Source organism: Myotis nattereri, assembly GCF_964212035.1.
Source record: "Myotis nattereri genome assembly, chromosome: 2".
Classification (NCBI taxonomy): Eukaryota; Metazoa; Chordata; class Mammalia; order Chiroptera; family Vespertilionidae; genus Myotis; species Myotis nattereri.
The window spans coordinates 160,109,328-160,127,463 of record NC_138076.1 but is presented as its reverse complement, the minus strand read 5'-3'; the positions used below and the strand labels follow the sequence as shown (position 1 = coordinate 160,127,463).

The 18,136-nt window shown below is 40.0% G+C and overlaps 1 protein-coding gene across 1 annotated transcript; it reads right to left on the bottom strand.

Annotated features, from left to right (window-relative positions):
- Window positions 1–390: 390 nt before the first annotated feature.
- On the bottom strand, window positions 391–18,055 carry PRIM1 (DNA primase subunit 1). The gene is made up of 13 exons (XM_081082719.1): window positions 17,881–18,055; window positions 17,151–17,308; window positions 13,658–13,764; window positions 13,513–13,586; window positions 12,463–12,599; window positions 11,988–12,046; window positions 10,360–10,469; window positions 9,755–9,831; window positions 9,456–9,576; window positions 7,165–7,234; window positions 6,200–6,291; window positions 1,931–2,029; window positions 391–515 (listed from the first exon to the last, which is right to left on the bottom strand). Exons 1-13 carry the CDS (start codon window positions 17,981–17,983, stop codon window positions 496–498), a joined length of 1,227 nt encoding a protein of 408 aa, XP_080938845.1. The 5' UTR covers window positions 17,984–18,055; the 3' UTR covers window positions 391–495.
- Between the last annotated feature and the right edge of the window lie 81 nt (window positions 18,056–18,136).

Sequence of the window (18,136 nt, the reverse complement as noted above, 5' to 3'; positions counted from 1 at the left end):
TCTTTATATATTAAATTTTTACAAATTTATCTGCAATCAACTTATTCTGCCCATTACTGTTTCTTCCAGCAACCTGGACACTGCTTTGGTGGTCTTAGGAATCTTTTCAACATAATTATTTCTCAAGAAAAGGAAATTTTGCTTTGAGTATTAAAATGCATACAAGGGCCCTAACCGGTTTGGCTCAGTGGATTGAGCATCCGCCTGCAGACTGAAAGGTCCCAGGTTCAATTCCAGTCAAGGGCGTGTACCTTAGTTGTGGGCACATCCCCAGTAGGGGGTGTGCAGGAGGCAGCTGATTGATGTTTCTCTCTCATCAATGTTTGTAACTCTCTATTCCTCTCCCTTCCTCTCTGTAAAAAAATCAATAAAATATATTTTAAAAAAATAAAATGCATACAAGGTTCTGCCATATTTATTTCATGACTCTTGAAGTGTTTGATTCTTGGTTGAAGATAGAAGTTATCCACATTAGTTGGAGGGGAGTTGTTATCTTCAGAAGTCTTTTTGTAAATCTAAAATAGAATAGATTTTTATCAGAGGATAGTAAAGGAAAACAAAACAAAGCCCACTCTGATTTGCTTAATGCTTCCACTAAATTAAAAAAACACAAAAAAAGCAAAGGCTGTGTGGCATAAAGACTTGCTTTCACATTTACTGAAGCCCACATTATAGGCTGGGCTAGTACAGAACAAGAATACAAATATTGCCAGTTGGAATGGCAGCTTTAACAAGGCTTTCCAAGTTCAGAGTCATCATTGTTCATTCAACAGGCACATATTTGAGTATCTACTATGAATAGAGCATTATTTTAGGCACTACTGTTTAGCCGTCACACATTTTATTATGAAGCGGAAAGGGAGTTTATATTTCTATAATGTTGGCACAGTTTTCCATGGTATTCATCAATCTCTTAAATAATATTCACAACTGATTTTTTTTCCTTTGGTGTACACATATGCTCTGGTCTCTCCTATCCAAAGAATGCTTCCTTTGACACTGCTATACTCTTAGCACCTCTCTCTAGTTCCTATATTCAACAGGATTTTATCAGTTACCTATTGCGTTTGAAACTTGATATTCTTGACACTTTCCTTGCTCCTGGTTTCTGTGGCACTTTTACCTCCATCTTTCATCTCTCCACTTGTAAATCATTACCGAGTCTCAAGGACTGCAGCTTTTGGAGATCTCCAATGCTGTCCTAATGGTAATAGCCCAATTGGGTTCTTTCTACCCCCTACCTCTCTACAGATACACTGTTGTCAGATTTATCTTTCTAGACAAAACTACAAATCACGGCACTCCCTTCCTTAGTCTGCTTCTTCAGATTTCTAGCTCATCACTTCCTTACACACCTTATTCCAGATTAGCTAACTGCTTGATGGCATCCACAGTGATCCAATGCTGTTTTGTCTCTATGCCTTTGCTGTAAGAATGAATAACCGGTCTCCTTTTTCCATTCCTATACCCCGATCTTATCAAATCTCTGTTTGTGGAAATACTATTCATACTTTAAGGCATGGTATATTGGCACACGGGGGGGTTAGACTTCTTATAGCAGCTTACTGAAGAGTTCTAATACCACTCTTTAAATATGAAATCCTCTCAAGTTATTTTAATCAGATGATATCTTTCTTAGTATTTTGTACCAGTTAGTACTTCCTCAGGGCCGGAAGGCATGGTGTGGAATTCATCTTTGTATAATTCATCTTTGTTTCCCACATAGTACCTGACACTTGGAAGGTGTTTAATAAATATGTGTTGAACTGAATTAAGGGACCTTAATTTTCAAAAACACTAAGGACAGTAAGATAAATCAGTAATATTTTTGTGAGGGCAAGGACTAGAGCTCTAAAACTGCTAACATGCTGGATGCTTTAAACTACTATACTAAGATCTAAATAGCTAAAAGGGAAAGGCATAGTCTTACCACTCTTCTTGAGAAGTTCTCCTTTTCGGGATTTATCCAGGTTATCAAGAAACTTTTCAAAAACTTTTACGTAAGGGCCTAGACTGGTCTTCTTATAATCTAAATTATAATGACCATGCATTAAAATTAGCATTTTGGCAGCAAGAATAACATGAAAGTATAATTTTAAGTTTCTTATAAGAATTCTATACCAATGTTGTCTAATAGAAATATGAGAAACGTATAATTTTAAAGTCTAGTAGCCACATTAAAAAGGTGAAATTGATTTTATACTTTAATTCATCCCAATATTAAATATCTAAAATATTATTTCAAAGTATAATAAAAATGGCTTTCATACTAAGTCTTTTAAATCTAGTATTTTGTACCATTACATCTCAATTTAAATGCTATACTATCATCAGAAATACTTGATCTATATTTAGATTTAAATTATAAAACATGCAATTAAAAAAGTAGGTTCATATACCCCAAATTTCCAAACACACATAAAAGTTTTCTAATAATTAAATCAACCACCAGTTTTTAAATTTAAATCAATTAAAATTAAAAAATTAGCTCCTTAGTTAATACCAGCCAGATTTCAAGTGCCAATAGCCACAGGTGACTACTGTATTAGACAGCACTGCTTGAGCACATTTAACCACATGGACACATCTACTCCAGTAGTCAGGCTTTCTAGTATTAGATCAATATAATCTATTGTTATGTGGTAAGTTCCATGCAACATTTCTTTCTTTATAAAGTGTGGAGGCAGCCAATTGATGTTTCTCTCTCCCTCCCTCCCCGTTCCTCTCTTTCTCAAATCAATAAAAGCATATCCTTGAGTAAGGATTTAAAATAAACAAAAAGAGAAACGTCAATATGAGGGCGGAACATCAATCGGCTGCCTCCTGCACACCCCCTACTGGGGATCAAACCTGTAACCCAGGCATGTGCCCTGACCACGAATCGAATCAGCAATCTTTTGGTGCACGGGATCATGCCCAACCAACGAAGTCACACTGGGTGTACTAACAGGTTTATAATGTAAATATCAGCTCCCTGCCTTATTTCTGACCATCTTCTTGAATGGCAACCGATTTTTCTTTTCTAGCACCCATTTCTAACAAATGAACACTTTCATTGTTATTTAGAAATCTGAGGCCATTCCTTCTAAGAGGTCTGCTTTTGGGTGGGGTGGGGATGAGGGAAGTAGGCTGGGGTCTGAAAGCTCTTAAGATCTTAATTCTCAGTGTTCTGAAATTTCAAATGATGTGCTTTGGTATAGGTCTTTTTCTTATTATGCTTAACCCTTTTAATAAAGTACTCATTACAGGGGTGTTTTCCTATGTAATTTTGACAATTATTTCTTCCCTGTTTTATTTCTTTTTTTTGAAACTCCCATAGTCAGATAACAGACCTCCTGAAACAGTCTTCTAGTTTTAACTCCTAAAAACAATAACCATCACCACCACCGCCACCATTTTTGTATTACTTTCTGGGAAATCTCAATTATTCTTTTCCAACCCTTCCACTGAACTTTTTATTCTAAAGATTTTTTTATTTCTAAGGCCTCTTTCTTGTTTTATTTTTAATTTTTATTTTATTTTTAATATTTTATTGATTTTAGAGAGGAAGGGAGAGGGATAGAAACATCAATAATGAGAGAGAATCATTGATAGGCTGCTTCCTGCACATCCCCCACTGGGGATCAAGCCCGCAACCCAGGCATGTGCCCTTGTCCAGAATCGAACCTGGGACCCCTCAGTCCGCAGGCCGATGCTCTATCCAGTGAGCCAAACTGGCTAGGGCTAAATTTTTTTTATTTTATTGACATCAGAGAAGGAGGAAGGGAGAGAGAGACACACACATTGATTTGTTGTTCCACTTATTTATGCATTCATTGCTTGGTTCTAGTATGTGCTCTGACCGGGGACTGAACCCACACCTTGGTTAGGGAAAACCCTCTAACCAACTGAGCTACATGGCTAAGGCTCTTTCTTGTTTTATGCGTGTTTCTTTTTTACAGTATTCTGATCTTACCTGATGGATGCAATATCTTCATATTCTCTGAGATAACTATTTTTAAAATTTTTACTGATTTCAGAGAGAAAGGGAGAGGGAAAGATAGAAACATCAACGATGAGAGAAAAATCATTGAGCAGCTGCCTCCTGCATGCCCCATTTGGGGATTGAGCCCCACAACCTGGGCATATGCCCTGATCAGGAATTGAACTATGATCTCCTGGTTCATAGGTTGACGCTCAACTACTGAACCACACCCAGCTCTGCTGAGATATTAGTGTTTTTAAAAAAGGTTTCCTTTGTTCCTTTCATTGTCTCTTTTCTCTGAGTTCCTTTTCTTTGTTAATCCTCACTTGGGGATATTTTTCCATTGTATTTTATTTTATTTTATTTGTTATTTATTTGTTTCTTAAAAATATATTTTATTGATTTTCCACAGAGAAGAAGGGAGAGGGATAGAGAGTTAGGAACATCGATGAGCGAGAAACATCGATCAGCTGCCTCCTGCACACCTCCCACTGGGGATGTGCCCACAACCAAGGTACATGCCCCTGACCGGAATCGAACCTGGGACCCTTGAGTCCGCAGGCCAACACTCTATTCACTGAGCCAAACCGGTTCGGCATCCATTGTATTTTAGAGAGAATGGAAAGGAAGGGAAGAGACAGAGAGAAACATCAATGTGAGAGAGACACATCGATTGGTTGCCTCCCACATGTGCCCTGACCAGGGCCAGGATCAAGCCTGCAACCAGTATGTGCCCTTAACTGGAATTGAACCTGGGACCTTTCAGTCCGCAGGCTGACGCTCTACCCACTGAGCCAAACCAGGGAGGGCTCTCTGAGTTTCTTTTTCCAGTTTACTGGTATTCTGATTTTTCAAATATTTTGAACAGAATACTTTTGTAATCCTAACTAATAATAGACAAACATGGTAATTAACCGTACCTCCGACACACTTCCCATTGGTTAATCAGGGTGATATGCAAATTAACTGCCAACCAAGATGTTGGTCGGCAGCCAGGCAGCTGAAGCGAACAGGAGGCTTGCTTGCTCCAGTGATGGAGGAAGCCAAGGTTCCCTGCCTGCCGCTGCTGGCCTCTGAGCTGCACTCTAAGAAACAATGTTGCAATTATAGAAGCTAAACAAACCCCAGAAACCTGCTTTCAGCCAGCCGGGCCTCAGAGCTGGAGCTGCAACAGTGTTTCAATTATAGAAGCCAAACAAACCCAGATACCTGCTTTCAGCAGCTGAGGTCTCGAGCTGGAGCCGAGCCTCAGAGCTAAATCTGGCTCTCAGCTCCAGTGACAGCCATAGAAGGTAAATAAATCCCAGAATAAAAAAAAAAAGAAGAGGTTGGGAGCTTCAGTCACCCGCCAGCCTGAAAACGGCCCTCAGCCCCTCAACCAGACTGGCCAGGCACCCCAGTGGGGACCCCCACCCAGAAGAGGGTGTGACCAGCTGCAAACAGCCATCATCCCCTCATCCAGGCTGGCTAGGCACCCAAGCGGGACCCCCACCCTGATTCGGGACACCCTACAGGGCAAACCAGCCGGCCCCCACCCATGCACCAGGCCTCTATCCTATATAGTAAAAGGGTAATATGCAAACTGACCCTAACAGCGGAAGGACCGGGAATGACTGGTCACTATGACACACACTGACCACAAGGGGGCAGATGCTCAATGCAGGAGCTGCCCTCTGGTGGTCAGGGTGCTCTCACATGGGAGGAGCTCTGCTCAGCCACAAGCCAGGCTGATGGCTGCCAGTACAGTGGTTGTGGTGGGAGCCTCTCCTGCCTCTTCAGGAGCGCTAAGGATGTCCGACTGCAGTTTAGGCCTGCTCCCCGCTGGCAAGTGGACATCCCCCGAGGGCTGCCGGGCTGCCAGAGGGATGTCTGATTGTCATCTTAGGCCTAATCTCCCTGGGGAGCGGGCCTAAGCCAGCAGGTGGTCATCCCCTGAGGGGTCCCAGACTGTGAGAGGGCACAGGCCGGGCTGAGGGACCCCCCTCTCCCTGAGTGCACAAATTTTTGTGCACCAGGCCTCTAGTTACTATATAAACTTTAATAGTGGAATGTACTATGTTTAGGTATTATGTTAGAGCTGGAATAGATAAAGTGATATCTGAGCTTGGGCTTTGAAAGAAGGGTAGCAACATTTGACTAAAAAAGGTTAAACAGAGATCACAGATCTGCTCTGCCCATTATAGTAGTCTATATAAAAAGCTTATGTTAAAATGAGACTTCAACATATTAACCTACCTCTGGTTCTATGTTTGTTATCGGATTCAGCTTTGTTTTCCTCTTTTTCTTCTTCATTAGTGGAAATGGCATCTAATTCATGGCAGATGGAGCTACAAATAACAGAATAAGAGAATTTTAAAGTTGGTTCTTGGTCAACATTACCCAGAGTATCATAGCACATGAATCTCTCAAGATTTTCTGTGAAAAAATCATGTGGCCAACTAATTTGGGATATTCTAAAAGCCATAATCTCTTCTCGGAGTTTTACATGCATATTAGCATATTAAAGACGGGAAAATCTTTTTTTTTTTTTTTTTTAAATAATTAAAAGAGCAGATACTTAATGTCACTCATTCTCCATCATGAATAACTCCACAGGTTGAGAGGCAGGAAAATGTTGAAGTAATGCAACCAATCCAGCCACTGAATAGGCTGGTTAAAACTGGCACAAACTCCAAATTACTTTTGCATACACTGTCCCCCCTGCCTGGCCATGAGCACAGTCAGGCAAGGTCTACGGGTATGCCCAAGACTGGGAAATCTTGCAGTACAGAACTTTTAATCTGTTTAAGTCAGCATTTCTCAAACTTATTTGAACTTAAAAATCTTTTTTTTTTCTCAAATCATAAGAGAAAGTCTATTTAGAAAGTTACAGAGATAGTAAAAGTGAGCGAGCTGGGCTTTGTAGGCTTAAGAAACAAGTTACAGAGACAGAAGAAGGGCCCTTAGAGCTTAGCAATAACAACATACCTGGGGGAAGAGGAAAGTGCCAGTGTGCTCCTGAGAGGGAGAGCACACTTTTTCTTGCATAATAGCAGCTGAAAAACTAGTGCTCTGTGGAACTCACTAGGAAATGTTGCTCTACTAGGGCATCATCATGTAGCCTCAGAGCGGCTGACTCTCTGGCAGGGATCTAATCCAATCTACTTCAAATTCAGAACAACAATCACAAATAGAAAAGTGATCAATGATCTGGAACATACCTTATGGTTGGAACAGTAAATGGATCAAACTGATCCACTTTCTGTAAATCAATAGGCACTGAAATTCGACCTGTAAGAACCAAAAGTTATAAACGAATGATTGTGAATACAAATCATTATAGGCTGTTTTGGCTAAAATTTTAATTAGAAAATTGAAATGTAGAAAAAGGGTTAGACTTATCTTTAAATACAGTAGAAATATAATTTAAAAGTACTTTCATATTAGCTGTGTCTTTTATTTTTCTTAAAAACACCACCAAAACATAGGTGTGAAAGACTGTTAAGCTATTACCTAGTTGCTCTTATCTATACCTTTATTTCTATCTCCCTCTTCCTAATATCCTTCTATATTTAAGTAGAGAATAATCTCAAATTGAGTAAATCTTGAAAATTGAAATGAAATAGATGGAAAGAGTTCATTTTATTACCTTAGTTTATGTGCTGAGATCAAAACAGACGCCTATATGTTAGGCATCTTGAGAAAGCATTTTGGAAATAAAACAGACATTATACTACCCTTTTATAATATTCACACCTGGGACACTACATAAAATTTGTCACACCTCAAAAATTAGATAATGGCCCTGGCTGGTTTGGCTCAGTGGATGGAGCGTCGGCCTGCGGACTGAGGGGTCCCGGATTCGATTCTGGCCAAGGGCATGTGCCTTGGTTGCGGGTGCATCCCCAGTGGGGGGTGTGCAGGAGGCAGCTGATCGATGTTTCTAACTCTCTGTCCCTCTCTCTTCCTCTCTGTGGAAAATCAATAAAATATATTAAAAAAAAATTAGATAATGAATGTAAAGAATGCCAGGTGAATAACAAATAAAATAATTAGAAAAATTGAGAGTTGATATTAAAGACAGAGTAAAAAGACTGCAGCTAATTAATGGGAAAAGGATATAATTAAAATGTATTCACTTATTAATGGACACAATTATTTACCCGAACCTTGAATATTAGAATAAGGGGATATCCAGTGAAGCTTTAGAATTAAGCTTAAAAATTAAGCTTATTACTAAAAGAAGCTAAAAACATAGTTGACAGGTTTGAAAAGGGGCTACATAAACGTATGGACTAGTTATTAAGGGAAACTAGGCAATCTGGGAGAACTGACTATGTGACAGTTTTCTAAGTGCTTTATATTTTAGATGGGCACAATAACCCACTGAGGTAGGTACTATCATTATCTCCATTTTACAGATGAGAAAACCAAGGCACACAGAGTAATTTCCCTAACATCCCACACCCAGTGGCAGAGTTGGATTGCTGACACCAAAAAGGACAACTATATACTTTTCTAATGGATGGAGTAAAGTTATTCCAATATAGCCACTTTATGCTTTAAAGTCAGTTTCAGTCCATCAAATCTTATCTAAGAGAAATGTGAAAGAGAAAAGCTAAAACTATTGAAAAACTACTGAGGGAAGCAGCATGGTGGAAAAAGCATAGAACTTTTGAGTTTTCAGAAATGAACTCCTTTCCTAGCTCTAAAACAATTTGTTTTTAGACTCTGGACAAGTCACTTTAACTTCTTGGGCCACTGTTTCCTCATCTGTACAATGAGATCTATTGTCCTGTAATTTCTTTTTTTTTTTTTAAATATATTTTATTGATTTTTTACAGAGAGGAAGGGAGAGAGATAGAGAGTTAGAAACATCGATGAGAGAGAATCATCGATCAGCTGCCTCCCGCACACCTCCCACTGGGGATATGCCCGCAACCCAGGCACATGCCCTTGACTGGAATCGAACCTGGGACCTCTCAGTCCGCAGGCCGACGCTCTATCCACTGAGCCAAACCGGTTTCGGCTGTCCTGTAATTTCTAAGTTCCTTTCCAACTCTAATTCTAACACTGAACCACAGAAACGGAACTGAATATGTAAACTCATCCAGTAGCTACTAATCAACAATTAAAAAAATAAGTTAGCTCAGCTGGTTTGGGTCAGTGGCTGAGCATTGACCTATGAACCAGTAGATCACGGTTGGGTTCTTGGTCACTGCACATGCTCATGTTGCAGGCTCAATCCCCAGTAGGGGATGTGCAGGAGGCAGCTGATCAATGGTTCTCTCTTATCATTGATGTTTCTGTCTTTCTCTCCCTCTCCCTTCCTCTTTGACATATATATATATATATATAAAAAAAAGTTAATGTAGGTATTAACTGACAGAATAAGGCCTCAATCTTTAATATGTCAGGCATCATATGTATTCACACCTACTGTCATGCTTGCTAAAACAAAAAAATAACTTTCATTTCTTTTTTAGTTCCCCTCATTTCCTTTTCATAGTACCTGTTTTAGGATGAACACTAAAAGGGCTCTTCAGCAGATGATTGATTCCTTTGCTCACATTGATATCCAGCCGTGGAAAACAGTACTGGAGCATGATCTCCCACACAAGCAACTGTCCATTCTAGAAGGAGATGCAAGTCCAGCATGAGGATCAGTAGGAACTTTGGAGGATTTCTTTCAAAGTGGTTAAAAGGTGATCTCCAATCATCTTTAATTTAAATGGCAAAAGGATCAGAGTTTAAGAATTATATTATTATATTTATAATACAGATTTCCATGTTGTATACCGGATGTATCACCTTTTTCTTCAAATGCTCCCAACGCTGAAGTGAACTGTGAGGCTTCTGGAAGATTTCTTGAAGGCCATCATGCATTGGTGATGGGTCATTAAGGAACATATTCATTTAGGGAACATCAACAAACAACTCATTTTCTGTATGTATTACCACAAGAATATCTAGTTTAGATAGAAAATAATTATTGTTTTCTAAAATGCAACTATTAAACACTAAAAAGTAACCCTGTAAAAATAAAGTGGTGATATGACAGAAAGAATGTCAAAATAACTATATAGTTTAATTAAAATCTTTCCCTGGTCTGTATGTATTTTGACTAAATGATTCAGCATTCTTTAAATAACCATTAATCCTAGGACTACCAACATCCATACAGAGGAAATTTGTTTATGAAATGGCCTCATGTCTTATTGTATTCCAGAGTGGAGATATAAAAATGTAGAAATACAGATGTTTTGTATAAAAAAGATTAAACGTATAAGTATATGAGAAAAACATTAGAAAGATTGTAAAAAAAAAAAGATTAAGTACATGAGAATATGCAGGCAGAACACATATATAATATCAATGCAAGTAGTTCACATAGAAATGGTCTTGGGAAAGGATATTGTCAGGAATAAGAGCTAAAATCTTATCGCAGCTTTCTTTACTTCCAAGAATATCTTGATCAACTAAGGCATATTCTTCAAAGTATTTACTTATTATGTTTATAGATTTTCTGTAGGAATAACAATAACAAAGTCTCAATACTACTAGCAACACATACCCCACAATAGCTTTTGTTGCTAGACTGAATTTCTAGAACTTAACTAGGTAAAATGGGACTAATACTCTTCTCACAGTTATGAGAGTTAAGTCTAACGGGAAAGAACCTAGCATTGTGCCTGGCTTAGAAGAAATATTCAAGAAATGTTTACTTCTGAAACTCCACAGCTTAGCAGGTTAACCACATCATAAATACAGGCAAAGGTGGGCAAAGGTAAGTTTACAGTTATAAGAAAAAGTTTATTCTTGTATTACATATATTTCCATACGAACAACTGTATACCTACTTTTGTCCACCTCTGTATATAACAAGGATAGGAAGCAACCAATTCAGGACAACATAATATATCAGTAGTAGAATGTGGGATAGTCTAGTTTCTACTCTGAATTGCTTGTTTTAACACCTCAGCAATTATATAGTGCTTAGCAATCTGCAAATAGAGTTCACATCTACTGTTTCATTTAATTTTTGCCACAATTCTAAGATGGAGCAGATATTATTCTCCCCAATATACAGACAAGGAAGTAGAGGCTCTAGTATTTTGTTAAGGTCAGAGTAATTGTCAGAATACAGACCTTACTCCTAATGCAATGCTTTTTCCACTGTCCTAGAGAAGTAGTGAATTCAATGGAAGAAGTATGGGTATGATATCAAGCAAATTATATAATCCCTCCAAATCTCACTTTGTTAAGTGGAGATACCATCATATCCCTCATGGGGTTGTTGGGAAAACCAATGAGAACATTTGAAAAGTACCTACCTATCATAAATATGTAGCACACAAGGGACACTGAATTAATTCTCGCTATTATTGTAAAATGCTACCCAGCAGAGAAAATTGGTAAGGTGTATAGAGCAAGAACAGAGCCAACTTTTTGGACAGCTTTGACAATCCAACATGGAGTCACTGTCAGCCATGACAGTGATGTCAAGTGCTAAGCCAAGACTGAGGTAATGGGGTGTAATGGGAATGCCTTTATGAGGGGACTGGAATGTCCAAAACCACCAGTCTGGACGGATAAGGACTCCATGTGGACACTGCTATTAGTGGGATCATCACAGTGGTGGGCTGTAAGAAATCAGAGCTCCAACCACCCAAGGCTGGAGCCCGGCTGTACCCCGGGTAACACTCAGAGCCCACTCCACCGGCTGCGTGCTGCATTCCAGCTGCCTGGCTTGAGACAGACACCCATCTCTCCACCTGCGGATGCTGCCAGTGACTGGGACTTGCCTGAGGAATACGCACTCTGTTGGTTTCTGTCAGATAAGCTCTTCCTTTCTATGTGAACCTGCATGGGCCTCTACCGGCTTATTAGGAGGTCTCCCCTAATCAACCTGGCACTGTGGAAAGCCAAACATGTGTGAGCGACTCCTTTCGGGGATGCGTCCTTGCTCAGGACACAATGTACTACAAGCATGTGCAGGTAAAGCAGACACAACTTAAACTGCATGGAGTCTTTTCCAACAGACCTGACAAAGGGGTGAATTTTTTCACTTAGGTGAACTTTCTTTTTAACATCTTGACCACCCTGAAAAATAAACCATCAAAAAAGACCTTTATGTATATTATATAACATAAGTGAAATAATTAAAATATTTCTATAATGTGTTCTAAAGATATTGATTAAATTGTGTAAAATAGAAAAGCTTATATGCTATTTTATATAGCTTCAATACCTATAACTTTCTGGGTTAACTTTACTTGACTTAATTGAACAAGAAAAGTAAACTATTAATCTTCCTTTTGCAACAAAGGAGGGTATTTAAAACAAAATATGAAATATCTTTAAAAAATATAGCACTATGATTTTGATTGACCTACTAGCAAGATCACCTCCTCTGGAAAGTGGATGCTATAAAAGATAGTTTAATTTTGTTAACTAAACATACTATGCTTTGTAACATCCAGCAAAAAAATAAATGCAAATTATCATTAAGAGCTTACCTTTACAAGACTCAAATACTCAACTATCCCAGACCGTACTGCGGAGGACAGTTTTCTAACCGAGTCATCACAGACCCAACAATGAACACCTCTTCTTCCAGAATATACCCAGAGGCGATGCTTAAATCCAAAGTCCTCTGAGGAGGGGAGACATAAAAGGTTTTAAAACAAATGTATAAACTCCTGGTTCTTTCTTACTTCCTATTTTCATTTTTTACCTCTTGTCCATATGAACTCACTTTAACTATACTAAACTGTTTGTAGTTTCCCATCCCCTTCTCCCCCATGCTCTTGCTTTTATGACTATCTATCCTGGTCTTTGACAAGAATTTCTTCCTGCCCCAGCACTTCCATTTCTCTCCCTTAAAGATCCAGTCGAGGGATATTAAAGGAGTTAATAATTTTTTTTTTTTGCAAATGACTTCAAAAAAATTTTTTTTATTGATGTTAGAGAGGAAGGGAGCGGGAGAGAGATAGAAACATCAATGATGAGAGAGAATCATTGATTGGCTGCCTCCTGCACGCCCCCTACTGGGGATGGAGCCTGCAACCCAGGCATGTGCCCTTGGCTGCAATTCAACCTGGGACCCTTCAGTCGGCAGGCCTACGCTCTATCCATTGAGCCAAACCGGCTAGGGCAGGAGTTAATAACCTCTTCTGGGAAGCCTTTTCTGATCCAATCTCTTCCCATTCGTATATCCACTCCTGCTGTCCTATATTCCCAAATGTAATCCTCAGTTTTCTTATTTGTCTCCTTCTTAGACTGTGTAACCTACTTGAGGTAAGAATTGTTCTCTCGTATTTCCCTCATGCAGGACAGCACCTAGCACATAGAGTTGCTCAACAGATAATTGAATCGGGAAAAAACCCACTGGTTTGATCACAGCTTTATTAGAGTTTCAACTCTAACTTTATTGTAATCTTTTATTTTCCTATTACATGTTTTAAGGAAACATGTTAGAAATTTATGGGATTTGATTATAACATGGTATTATTCAGAGGAAAAGAGATTCTTACATTGGACCCCACCCAGACACTGCTGATACCTGCCCTTCAATGCGCGGTCGATGATGCGTATGGCCATTGTCATGAGGGTCCAGCACTTAGAACATATGTCTGCAGAACTGGAGGACAGTCACCGTTACTCGCTGCCAATGATACCACCCACTCTACCAACAAAGCCTGCGGGGCTTACCTACAGCATCTCCTCACATCGTCATAGTCTGTCATGTCGATGTCAAACACCAGTTCTTTTTCCTGAGCCTGGAACGCTCCCAGCTTCACTGTATTATGTTGATTGGGCTAAAAGTACAAAATATCAATCAGCTTCTCTAAGAGCTGCCATGCTGCCAAACATGCTTGAAAAAGTGACCAAAGAAAAGTGAGAAAAACCATATAATGCCAAGCTGATGTCAGTTCATTAATTCAGATCCTATACATCCAGAATTGATGTGTAACTTCCATCTACTTAAAGCAGGGTTTGGTAAATACATATTATCATCAAATTTTTTCCCCTAGTTCTACTGACATATAATTAACATTTGATATTGTATAATAAATATTTCACCAATAGAAATAATAAAGTCTTTCTAGGTTTCTGATAAGGAAAAGTACCTATAATTAATGCCCTATTGCAAGGGGTTCTTTTTTTTAATTGAGATTTTATCCTTTTATTTTATCTACTTATTTTTAATATATTTTTATTGATTTCAGAGAGGAAGGGAAAGTAAGAGAGAAACATCAATGATGAGAGAGAATCGGGACCCTTCAGTCGGCAGGCCGGCGCTCTATCCACCGAGCCAAACCGGCTAAAACTCAAGGTGTTCTTAAGGATCTTTATTTATTGCTGGACATATAAATAACAAAAACGTATTTTAAACTTTTCATTAATTCAAAAAAATTTCCCCAGTTAGTTTGAACTGAGTCTTTGGCTCAGGCTGTAAGTAGTCTCCTTTGAGGTTATGGGTTACCAGATAAAGAAGACCGACAATACAGACACTTATTTTGATCCATCCAAACCTGCATGAAAATGATAGTGAAAGTTTTTTTTTTCTTTTAGAAAGGCACAATAAGCCTTTAGAAAAATAACAGAGAGGGGACAATACCACCATGATTTTAAAAAATGATTTGGAAAAAAAAAAATATATATATATATATCAGAGCGGAAGGGAGAGGGAGATGGAAACTTCAATAATGAGCAAGAATCATTAATTGGCAGCCTCCTACACGCCCCCTACTGGGATGGGCCCTGACCAGGACCTGAACCATGACCTCCAACTTCATAGGTCAATGCTCAACTGTGGAGCCACTCCAGCTGGTCAATACCACCATGGTTTTTATAAGGAGACCCATAAAAACTGAATCTTAAGCTCTCAGCAAGGAAAGGTAAGTAACTCTCTCCTTTGATCTTGGTCTATCTCGTGTCTTTTACGTTTCTCTATTTTTATCGTTATTAGTATTAATCCTCACCTGAAGACATGTTTTTATTCATTTTAGAGAGAGGGAAAGAGAAACATTGATGTGAGAGTGGAAAGAAGATGGAGAGAGAGAAACATCAATGATGAGAATCATTAATGGACTACCTCCTGCACGCCCCCTACTCAGGCATGTGCCCTTGACGAGAATTGAACCAGACCCTTCAGTCCACAGGCCGATGCTCTATCCATTGAGCCAAACCGGCTAGGCAGGGGTGGGCAAACTTTTTGACTCGAGGGCCACAATGGGTTCTTAAACTGGACCAGAGGGCCGGAACAAAAGCATGGATGGAGTGTTTGTGTGAACTAATATAAATTCAAAGTAAACATCATTACATAAAAGGGTACGGTCTTTTTTTTCAATAGTTTTATTCATTTCAAACGGGCCGGATCCGGCCCGCGGGCCGTAGTTTGCCCATGGCTGGCTAGGGCATGCTTGCTGGCCTTTTTTCACATGTCTTCTCTCCTTCCTCTGGGATTTATAGTCAGAAAACCTGGGTTCAGATCCCCGCTCTATCATTTAGAAATTGTGTGACCGAGGAAAAAATTATTTGCGTTCTCAAGGCCTGTTTTCTCCGTTGTAAAAAGAACAGTGAGAATTTCTATGAAAAACAAATTATACATCTGAAAAAGTTCCATACAAAATCTATTATTTCATGTGTGTATTTTTCCTCCATATGTGCATTTTTAAGGAGAGGAAGAAGGACAATTTTGGTATGTTCATTCATTGAACAAATGTGTACAGTGTAGCCCTAGCTGGTTTTGCTTAGTGGATAGAGCGTGTGCCTGAGGACTGAAGGGTCCCGGGTTCAATTCTGGCCAAGGGCACGTGCCTGGGTTATGGGCTCAATCCTCAGTTGGGGAAAAGCTGATCGGTGATTCTCTCTCATCACTGATGTTTCTTTATCTCCCCCTTCCTCTCTGAAATCAATAAAAATATATATAAAAAAATATATATGTACGGTGTACTCTCTCCACCAGGCACTATTTCAGTGGCAGGGGGACAGGAGAGATGGCAGGCTGCAATAGGCCTTACTGAGTAAGGACTTGAAGGAAGTGAGGGAATGAACCAAGATATTTGGGGAAATAGGTTCTAGAAAGTGAAACTCTTGAGCAAGGGCAGTGTAGCAGGGGTGGGGTGGGTGACGGGGAGAGAGGGAATTTACTCTGAGTGAAATGGGTAGCCACTGGAGAATGGTTTTGAGCAGAGGGATCACAGCATCTGACTTTTTAAAGGATCACTCTGACTGCTGTACTAAGACTAGACTCTAGAGCAGTGGTTCCCAACCTCTTTTTGGCCATGCCCCACCTAAGATCCTGATGCCCCCCCAACCCCGTGACATATAATTCTTATTATTCAAAAAGTGAACATCTATCCATGTGGAGGAAGCCAAAAAGGCCATTAACTTGGTCTAAACAAGCTTCCAAAGAATGTGGCGTCCATGAAAGAGAAAAATAAAAGGACAGGACAGCTGAAATACTGAGGAACAAATCACTAAGAAATTGTTAAAAACAAAACAAAACGAAGTGACATGAAAAAATAGCAAAGTTTTAAGAATTGAAATGCATAAACATGTCACAATATATATACTGTATATGAGGCCCCTAGAACCATAAGAAATGCAAAAAATTCACTGTTAGTAATTCATTCTCGAATTGCTCCCCTAAAAAGCAAATTGCCCCCCTGTGGGGCATGTGCCCCACGTAGGAAACCACTGCTCTAGAGTCTACAGGAGCAAATTGTTAGGAAGTTTTTACAGTCATTCAGATGAGAGATGATGATGATGGTAGTAGCACTGGAAGCACTAGTTGGATGTTAGGTATTATTATGGTAGAGAATTCCTAATACAAAGGATGGTGGGGTGCCAGGGGAATGAAGAATAACTCCAATGCTGGGAGAGAATGTAACTCTCTTTTAATACCCTTCCTTAAATCATGCTGATTTCCACATTTAGTCTTTTGGCCAGATACTCAAAATTTTTTTTTCTTTTTTGTCTTAGGGAGAATACAACCAATTCACATACAAAGTATTTCCAGTCAGTAATGAACAGTATCAAAGAACAACAACAAAAATTGCAATCAACTTGTAAAAACAGTTAAATAAGTGTTGCTCTTCTAATAGAATAAATTATAAAAAACATAATCACAAAACGCTGGGGGTTCTTGGTGCTTTTAAAAAAAACCCACAACATACATAAGACCCGAATTCCTTACCCTGTGGGAATATACCGCTCCTATATCAATCTTGTATGGATTCATTTTCTGCATCTCCTTTTCCAGATCACTCTGGTTGTTGAAGGATTGGTAGCGAATGTAAATGTCATCTTTCAACGTGAATGAAAATTCACGGTGTTGAAAGTAATTCTTTATCACTGCAAATACATGTACATTTTAAAGTTAATTTGGTAATTTTAATAAGCCCTTTACTGTGCTACATGTAAAAAAAAAAAAAAAAAAAGCCAAGACCTAGTCTCTTATTTGAAGGGGCTTATTACCACACGGCATCTCATAGGGGAAAGTAAAAGTGAGAAAAACGATGCAGAAATATTTTAAATATATACCGCCCCCTCTGTCTCCTCGGTGGGCACTGGTACATCCTCCCGCGACGAGTTAAGTGCCTCTCCTCTCCCGGGAGGTGCCCCTCCCACCCCGATGCAGCTCACGCCTCTGCGACTTCATCCTCCGACCCGATACTGCCCCTTGCCCGGCTCAGGCGCCGAAGGTGGGTCCGGCCACGCAGCGGTAGGAGCGGCGGCTCTGCCGTGGAGAGTGGCCGCAGGCTGGTCATGAAATCCTCTCTCGGCCCCTTTACATTTCAGCGGTGGTGGTGGGGGGGCTCGAGATAATGCCTGGGCACTAACATCTGGACAGCCGACAGGACCCTCCCCGAACCCCTTCACATTCCCTCCCCGACCTACTAGCACCCGCTCCCCGCCGCCATCACCTCCGCCATAGTTGAGCCAGCGGTAGTACTGGGCGTAGGGAAAGAGCCTCCGGTAATAAAGCTTAAGCAGCTCGGGCAGCTCGGCTGGGTCAAACGCCTCCATGGTGCGCGCTACTCAGCCCCGGCAGGATTCTGCAAGAATTGGCGGGAACCACACAAGCGCCGCCCCCACTGCGCCGGCGCAGCGTGGCCGCGGCCCGCCGTTTGCAGGGGTCGCTGGGAATTGTAGTTGCCACCTGGGAGGTCGGCTTGTGGC